Genomic DNA, 9,615 nt, shown 5'->3' on the forward strand with positions numbered 1-9,615 from the left:
GACGTACAGCAGAGAATGATTCACATTAGGGTTGAAACTAGTTAGTTTGACTTTAAAGCTGAGTGTGTGTTTAGCTGCAGCCAGCAGACTGAAGGTAACATCTTAACCAGCAGAGAATCATTTCTCTACACCAACAGCTGTTTGACAGAAGACTTTACACACTGTCAGACTCTATATGTCAGTTTCTATTGAGAGATTATGGGCCCTACTTTCCTGCTGGCACATATCAAGCAGCACTGTCTTTGCATCGGTTTAGTCATTTCCCCAATTTCCGTTCTTAACTTGGTCATAAATCCAGATGCATTGGTTATGTATATTAATATTTGAGATGTTACAGATATGAGTTGTTATTCCAGTGCTGGTGGATTGTGCCTGTGGTAGTTTCAGGACTATAAGGCCCAGAGTGAGATTACATGTTTAACAAGAGAAAGGAAAAAATCACAAGAGATGAGCTGATATTCTGCTGTACGTTTGTCCTGGAGAATTACTGCCTAGGACGAATCATCATGCTGATTTTCTTCAGGGAGTAGTTCACACCCTTCCATTGCTCCCACTCCACTCCAACAGAAAGGAGAGTATCGTCAGCCCCATAACGGTAGGCCCCGTTCGGGTTTGCATAGCTACATGCCTTGTACCAGAATGCCCCATGGAATGTACTGGCACAGTTCTTACGCCAAGTGTCCTGGTCTTTGTCGAAGGTGGAGAACCTCATTCTGTTGTGATAACTCAGGGCGTCTCCTACAGAAACACAACATGAAGCAGCGTATTTAATCTTGACATTAATAGTAACACTGTGACGACTACAATGCTGCCACTCTACAGACTGTACTAGTGGGACTTTGACTAGTGCTGCGGCCCCCTCCTGATGTATATGCACACAGACGCTCACCTGCCCCTCCATCGATGAATCCAGAGACACGCAGAGTGTATCCATACCGCTCCTCTCCAACCGAGAACGAGGAGTAACGAGCGAACGCTGTGTTCCCCTCAAAGTCCTCCATGTTGACCAGCAGCTCTTGGTTTCCATATTGTGTTAACTGGTGGATGTTCTCCAGACCTGAACACACACACACACACACACACACACACACACACACACACACACACACACACACACACATTTAAATACTCTTTAACACTGCCATCAGATTACGAAAAAGAGACACAAAAAAAAAACATGCATAAAGGTCCACTAAAATGGGCAAAGGGGTTTGTGTGTATGTTTATGGGCTGGGGTTTTCTTTCTCACCGAGCCAGTACTCCCCAGCAGCGCTCCCAAAGCCGCTCTTGTATGAATTCCAGGGCCTGTAGAAGTTCAATGAGCCGTCAATCCTCCTCTGGATCACCTGGGGGATAGAGTCACTCACTTTAATAGAATGACAAATACGTGAAAAGAAGCTGAATATTGAAGGCATACTTGGCATCAATTTATCAGTTCAGAGTCGGCCCCGTGCTGTAATTGGTTGAGGGTTCAACACACCTCCACCTGCACAAATGGCTGATGCCCAGAAACATCCCGACGGAGCAAAAGAAACCAGAGAAAAGCAGATTGTGTTTCCGCTAGAAAAAATGTGTGCCGGTCATGTGACCGGTAATGTTTTATTTTACCGGCCAAAGCGGAAAAAATCCAGTTCAAATATTGTTAAGCGGGCTATATAAAGAATAATATCACATATGGTAATTGCGATACCATTCTCACTTTTTGCCCAAATAAACTACGTGAAAAATATGTCGACTAAACACTGATTTTCAAGTCTTATTCTTGTCAATTCTACTCCAATTATTTTCTTCTTATTATTAGTTTCTATTGGAAATGGGAGACGCAACAAATGTTTTAAAAATGTGTTGAATCTTGAATGTGCTGTCAAGTGTCCCTTTAATTTGCATCAGACAAACTCACCGTCCACCCCCCTCCTTCTGACTCCATGTCACAGTGCACCTGCAAACAAACACATTCATCACAAAACAGTCAATTCAAGTGGGACGCTCGTGGTTTTATCTTAAAAAAAACAGTACATTCAACTAAGTAACATTGCGTTACTTTAAATAGTGTTGATGCTACAATTACAACATCTTTAGAAACTAAAGGTGAATGTGTGTCCACTAGAGGAAGAAGTTTACCTGTACAGGAGGTGGGGATTCAGTGGGAAAGATCATGTACTCTCCACTGGGGTTCCTATTGTTTTGGCGGAGGATGTGACTGCAGTCGAATACCTGCAGATTTACATGTGGCACTACAGGTGGATTCGGCCCGCGGCCGCCCTCAGTGCAGCTGATCAGCACTGAAGCCATGAGGAGGAGGACTAACACCAGCTGGAACAGAGCAGAAGTTGAGATGGAGAAAGATTTGAAGCTTCTCTACTGTGTTTGAATTACGGCCTGGTGGTTTTATTGGTTTTTAGGGACTGGTGCGAACAGAATATATGTTTAATTGTCCCCCTACTTTACCGTTAATTTAATAATGTGACGTCAACCACCTTTGGAACGCCCTCCCACCGGACAACCGTACTTCTGACGCCCTTTCCAATTTCAAGTCCCAACTCAAAACACATCTTTTGAAACTGGCATACTGCGTCTAATTGTTGTTTATCACCCACTTCATCCCAATAATGTAAATTTGTATTTTTAAATTAAATCAATTATTATTTAAGCAATAGCACGAGAATGAGCATGTTGTCGCTCTATATCAGCGCTGCTGTGATTCGGTCGTAGGTACGAGGCCGCAGGCCGAGTGCCGAAGAGAAACACAGCAGCGCTGATATAGAGCGACAACATTGCGACCTCGAGTGTGATATTGCTTTTATACAGCAGTTTTACAACTTTAATTCACAAGTTAACTTTAAAATGTTATCTTTAATCAATTAAGAATGTATTTGCTTCCGCCAACACAAATAGTCCGACAACAGCAGTCAGAGCGGAGCTTAACAACGCGTCAACAACTTGACGGGAGCTCGTCCTGCAGTGTTTACTCTGGTAACATTAACCACGGCGGCCCGATGTTCTGTTAAAATCACCAAAGTAAAGGAACGGCGGATCTTAATCTAGTTGGTGATAAGGTCCGCTGCCCAATCCAAACCCCCACGCGTCATTTCCCAGAGTTTATTTCGGCCCGGGGGAAGTTATTATGGAAGATTTTATTGGACTTTATTATCTGTGAAAGCAAAACGGTTTTGTAAAAGCACAGAAGACAATTGACAAGTGTGTGTCATGATTCACACGTATTTCACTATCCACAAACCTGTAATTTTTTACTTGCAAATATGTAGAACTTACTCTGAAAATACAAAGTCATATTTACGCATTTACGGATCCGTTTCTGCTTGTGAAAAAGGGTTTGCATATTTGTGGATTGCCTCCTGTGAGTTTGTGAGCCACATTACATTTTTACATAATTGTGTCCAACTTCTACCACTGAGAAGTGTAGAATAAGCCTTACAAATGTGAAGTGCAATAATTTGTGTGTGTAATTGTGTTTTGTAAAGTTATATCCACACAAATAAAAAGTGATTTGCAAATATGTGGAATTTAGGCTGTAAATGTGTATTTTAATTTTGCATAAAATTTATATTTTCTTTAAATGCAAATAGTTCACCACAAAAAAAGACATGTCAACTCCTATTTACGCATTTACGGAACCATTTCTACACGTGAAACTGGCTCTGCATATTTGTGGATCGCTTCCTGTGTGCTTACGGAATATTGTCCCATTCGTGCCGCAGAGATCTGCAAAATGAGGTCTGCTTCAGAACACATGGAATGTCTCTCGTCCAATCAAATCACTCGGTCAGAACCAACTGCTGTATAATATTAAATAACATAAGTAGACCCGTTAGCATACACAGAAACTTGTGAAGTTACAATTTTACCTTCATCGTCAAAGATCTGCTGAAGTTACTGGTTTAAAATCCTGATGTCGGTCCGTCTGGATCGCTGATGAGCTGCTTTTATATCCTAAAAATGAATTCAAAAATTGGTTTTTAATTCATGAAATATCTGAAACTGGACAGTTCTGCTTCTTCACTATATAATCCCAAAATACAACATCAGACAAACCAAAGAAAACACGAAACTGCATCGGAACTGATAATCAGTTATGTCAAAAAAATGTTGAGTTAAAAAAAAATAGAGAGTTTAATAAGATAGACAAACAATATTTAAATTAGATAAATTCTAAATAGTGCAAAGGAATGTTTTGTACAATATAAAACAGTAAATATAAAATAGATTAGAAATTAAGTTAAATTGAAATGTGCAATGTGACGAACAATATGTACAATATGCAGTCAATGAATATATAATTCAGTGTTTCCCACACATAGGCTCTACCTGCCCAGGTAGATTAAACAAGTAGCGCATTCCATTATTTTTAGAAAAAAAAGTAAGTTAAAATCAAATGTAGTCAGTGATAATACTATCGTGGTGCAGCCGTGTATTCACTATATAATCCCAACAAACGACATCACAAAAAACAAAGAAACAACGGCATGTGACATGGTGATGTGTTCAAGTGCTGTTGGTTAAAATTAGAATTTGGCAGAGGTCATTTCATCAAGATGGGTTCAATGTGATCTTGTAAAATGTAGTTTTAGGCGAGAAACTAAAATATAAAGGCTACAGCTGCTGTTGAAGTAGGTTATTAAAAAGATGAAAATAACAAATAAAAAGGCCACACAATGGTTTTACAGTGTACCAGGGTAAAGATTTAGGCAAATTTAAAGGTTTCAAAAATTGGATACCGCCCAACCATATAACGTAGTCTAGTTTTCTAAATTATTCAACAATATTGACTGTAATATTGTTTATCAATAAATAGTTCATAAACCTTTGTCTAATGTATTACTGACCCCGCCCTTCATATGCCGCGCACACTGTAAATATTGCAGTTCATCAAATCAAACTTCATTTATAGAGCACTTTTCATACAATTAAATGTAACACAAAGTGCTTAAAACAACCCCCCCCCCCCTCCCACGACACAACCCGATATATTCATACACGCAAAAACAATCATTAGAAATAATACATAGCAGAGAAAAAATAGAAATAAAAATATATAGAAAATAAAAGCAGACTACATATATAAATACAACAGGCTATAAGAGATAGATAAAAACAGTAGGTTGTTTAATCTGAAAGATCAAACAAATAAGTTCTGTGACTTGTTAGGAAAACTTTCAGACTAAAAAGGAAGGTTTTGAGTTTGCCCTTAAAGGTATGAACACTTTGTGCGGCCCTCAGGTCACCAGGCAGGGTGTTCCACAGACGTGGAGCGTAGAAAGAAAAGGATGCCTCACCGTGAGTTTTGGTAGAAACTTTTGGGATAATTAAAAGACCACTGCCAGAAGACCTGAGGGTACGAGAGGGTTCATATGATAAAAGCCAATCTGATAAATAACGAGGACTAAGACATTTAGAGCTTTATACACCAATAAAAGGATCTTAAAATAAACAACGTTATGTGTTAAACACATAACGAAGCGCACTGCTTTAACTCCACTCAGTACCTGCACATCATGTCTGCAGCCCTGCACTCCTGCAGCCGTAAACATTCACTACACCAAATAATAAGTCTGTCCTGCTGCACCGGCTGCAAAGAGAGAAACACTGTCTACCGCCTTTAAGACAAAGTTTAATTTCCACCAAAAATCTTGTCTGAAGAGATGATCAGGTTGTCGACAACTCGTAGCGAGAGTAAATTGTATTTTTCACAGCTTGTAACTGGTTTGCAGTATACAATACGTATTAGTTCAAAATGATAAAACTTAGAGTGTATAGTTGAAGGCTTACCTTTCTGAAGTCACCTGCAGGTCACACTGAGAGACTCTGTGGCGTTGTCTCATGAGTTCACTGCTTATATCTATAGGGCTGTGATGTCACACCAGTCCGACCAATCACACAACAGCCTGGGGCACAGGTGAAGTGTGGAATCTTTTTCCCCCCACACTAGAACAACGATTTTGTGTTATTGGTTGAGTTTCAACTGAACGGGTCAAACTGGAAATATGTTGTGACACTAGGACATTTTAGTTTTTCTTACCCAGAATAGATTGATCTCATAACATCTGTTGCGCACTTCTTCCCCCTGACATTTGGATCTCACGACATTCAGAGATTTGCTCATACCTGAGGAGCGAGAGCGTGTCAGTCTGACAGGGCCGCCCTTAAGGGGTAGAAAGTGGGAAAGCTTTCTAGGGCCCAGCCACTTGGGGGGCCCATGGTCTTTGGAAGCCAAGAACCTACCTAGATAACCTTTATTTTTAGATGTTTAGATATTTATGTCAATATCTATTCAGAGTTGGGTGTTTACACAGAACCGCGGCTCCGCTTACGGCCATTTAAAAAGCAGTAGAAAAGCAGAAATGTTCAAAATGTTTCAGATTGAGCACAGCGGAGTGTAACTTTTTCTACAATAGGTACGCAACCTGTTTTTTCATGGGGTCCAAATACTTTTAACAACCACACCCAGACACAAGTAGCAGGGAACGAAATGGTGACAAGATTGGGTTTTGATATTAAACAGTTTTGTCTGGATTATATTTATATTATATTTCCAGTTCCACATGTACCTGCTACTTGTGTCTGGGTGTGGTTGTTAAAAGTATTTGGACCCCATGAAAAAACAGCTTGGGTACCTTTTGTAGTTCTTCTACAGTCTTATAAACTGGACAGGCTAGTTACTCCCTTTGGGGACTATGCCTTCTAAAGGCTTTGACATAAGTCTTCAGGTTGACACGGCCAGCCAGGTCTGACCAGTTTTTCACAAACCTGGCCAATCGACCAACCAGCCGGGTCCTACCACAATGAAGCTGACGAGCAGCATCATCCTGTTTTAATTATTGCCGTAACCGCCAAGGTCCTGCTTTCTGTATTGTTTCTAAAAATAAAAATAGACCTAAAAAGTTCTTAGTGCAAAGAAAGATACAAGGCACAAAGAAGTTGGAAATAATTGAAGGAACAGATTTGAGTTCAAAGATTAAGAACTTTTTTGGAATGATTTCAGTGCTTTTGCAGTGATGAGAGCAGAATGAACTAAGCCTAAATGTTGTAACCAAACATAGGCCAACTTTATAGTTTTGAGGGTAGGTTGGTTTCAGGGCTGTACGCTTATTTTTTTAGGTGGTAGCACGGTGCTAGCAAGCAAAAAAATTCAGTAGCACATTTATTTTTTGTAGCACCCAAAGTATGATCGAAAACTTGCATAACCTTAACCCTTGCATTTCGTTCTAATTATCTTTGAATATGTCATCTTGGTCTCATCTGAGATTCTCAATCAATATTATATCCTATTGTGCAGTAATAATTGTAGAAAAATTAATAAGGGTGTGGGGGCGCCCTTAGCTCAGTTGGTAGGGCGTCCCCCCCTCCATGGGTCTCGACCAGCTGCGGACCCGGGTTCGATTCCAGCCCGCGGTCGTTCTCTGCATGTCACTCCCCTCTCTGCCCCATTTCAACTCTGTCTCTACACTATCAATAAAGCATAAAAATGCCAAAAAAATATATATAAAAAATAATAAGGTTGCAATTATTGCAATATAGACAAAATATTTAACCTGCCAATAGCAATTTTTGCTGATTCAGAATTATTTCCATTATTTAATATTTAATAATAACAATAATTTGATTATAACATTCCCTTTTAATTAGAACCAAACTTTAAACCATTGGACATAGCCTATGAACTAGTTTACACATTTCTGCAATTTAGGATAAATTGAATACGTTGAAAACGTGCAAATTGTGAAAAAACTTTTAGTTTGCTTTAGTGGATACTAAAGAAGAACAAAGTCTCTGTGTGAACAGATTATTTTGTAGAGATCTGTCCATCTGTTGAACAATTGTGTGAGTGGGAATCAAAATAAATTGGTCTGCTGGGTTAAGTCAGAAATGTGCTACTATTGTAACATAGTAATGAGCCCTTGCTCCCCCAACTGTCCCTGCAAATCCCTGGTTGATAAGATAGTTATTCTCTTTACAAATACATGTATGTGTTTAATGAGGGATGAGCTTACTCACATGCATTGATACGAGTAAAGCATGGGTAAGGGGAGGAGGGGGGCATTGACTGGAGGTTTCCAGGGGCCCAGCCAATTGTGTGGGCAGGCCTGCCTGTAGGTAACACTGCCAGAACACTGGCTGAGATTGGGTTTTGATATTAAACAGTTTTGTCTGGATTATATTTCCTGATTCGTTCCACATGGACCTGCTACTTGTGTCTGGGTGTGGTTGTTAAAAGTATTTGGACCCCATGAAAAAACAGGTTGGGTACCTTTTGTAGTTCTTCTACAGTCTTATAAACAGGACAGGCTAGTTACTCTGTCATTGTCTACAAACAGGTTTAAAGTATATCTCCCCATAAAGGACATTTTTGTGATAAAGAATTTCCCTTTGGGGACTATAACTTCTAAAGGCTTTGACATAAGTCTTCAGGTTGACACGGCCAGCCAGGTCTGACCAGTTTTTCACAAACCTGGCCAATCGACCAACCAGCCGGGTCCTACCACAATGAAGCTGACGAGCAGCATCATCCTGTTTTAATTATTGCCGTAACCACCAAGGTCCTGCTTTCTGTATTGTTTCTAAGAATAAAAAATAAAAATAGACCTAAAAAGTTCTTAATGCAAAGAAAGATACAAGGCACAAAGAAGTTGGAAATAATTGAAGGAACAGATTTGAGTTCAAAGATTAAGAACTTTTTTTGTAATGATTTCAGTGCTTTTGCAGTGATGAGAGCAGAATGAACTAAGCCTAAATGTTGCAACCAAACATAGGCCAACTTTATAGTTTTGAGGGTAGGTTGGTTTCAGGGCTGTACGCTTATTTTTTTAGGTGGTAGCACGGTGCTAGCAAGCAAAAAAATTCAGTAGCACATTTATTTTTTGTAGCACCCAAAGTATGATCGAAAACTTGCATAACCTTAACCCTTGCATTTCGTTCTAATTATCTTTGAATATGTCATCTTGGTCTCATCTGAGATTCTCAATCAATATTATATCCTATTGTGCAGTAATAATTGTAGAAAAATTAATAAGGGTGTGGGGGCGCCCTTAGCTCAGTTGGTAGGGCGTCCCCCCCTCCATGGGCCTCGGCCAGCAGCGGACCCGGGTTCAATTCCAGCCCGCGGTCGTTCTCTGCATGTCACTCCCCTCTCTGCCCCATTTCAACTCTGTCTCTACACTATCAATAAAGCATAAAAATGCCAAAAAAATATATATAAAAAATAATAAGGTTGCAATTATTGCAATATAGACAAATATTTAACCTGCCAATAGCAATTTTTGCTGATTCAGAATTATTTCCATTATTTAATATTTAATAATAACAATAATTTGATTATAACATTCCCTTTTAATTAGAACCAAACTTTAAACCATTGGACATAGCCTATGAACTAGTTCACACATTTCTGCAATTTAGGATAAATTGAATACGTTGAAAACGTGCAAATTGTGAAAAAACTTTTAGTTTGCTTTAGTGGATACTAAAGAAGAACAATGTCTCTGTGTGAACAGATTATTTTGTAGAGATCTGTCCATCTGTTGAACAATTGTGTGAGTGGGAATCAAAATAAATTGGTCTGCTGGGCTAAGTCAGAAATGTGCTACTATTGTAACATAG

The 9,615-nt window shown here is 39.4% G+C and overlaps 1 protein-coding gene across 1 annotated transcript; it reads right to left on the minus strand.

Annotated features, from left to right (window-relative positions):
* Nucleotides 1-484: 484 nt before the first annotated feature.
* LOC307253518 (microfibril-associated glycoprotein 4-like) lies at nucleotides 485-3,872 on the minus strand (the record flags this gene model as incomplete). The annotated part of the gene is made up of 6 exons (XM_080031625.1): nucleotides 485-738; nucleotides 890-1,057; nucleotides 1,250-1,346; nucleotides 1,901-1,939; nucleotides 2,122-2,313; nucleotides 3,867-3,872. The coding sequence occupies 6 exons, from the start codon at nucleotides 3,870-3,872 to the stop codon at nucleotides 485-487; spliced, it is 756 nt and encodes a 251-aa protein (XP_079887751.1).
* Between the last annotated feature and the right edge of the window lie 5,743 nt (nucleotides 3,873-9,615).

Source organism: Ammodytes marinus (genome assembly GCF_949987685.1).
Source record: "Ammodytes marinus genome assembly, chromosome: 7".
Taxonomy (NCBI): domain Eukaryota; kingdom Metazoa; phylum Chordata; class Actinopteri; order Uranoscopiformes; family Ammodytidae; genus Ammodytes; species Ammodytes marinus.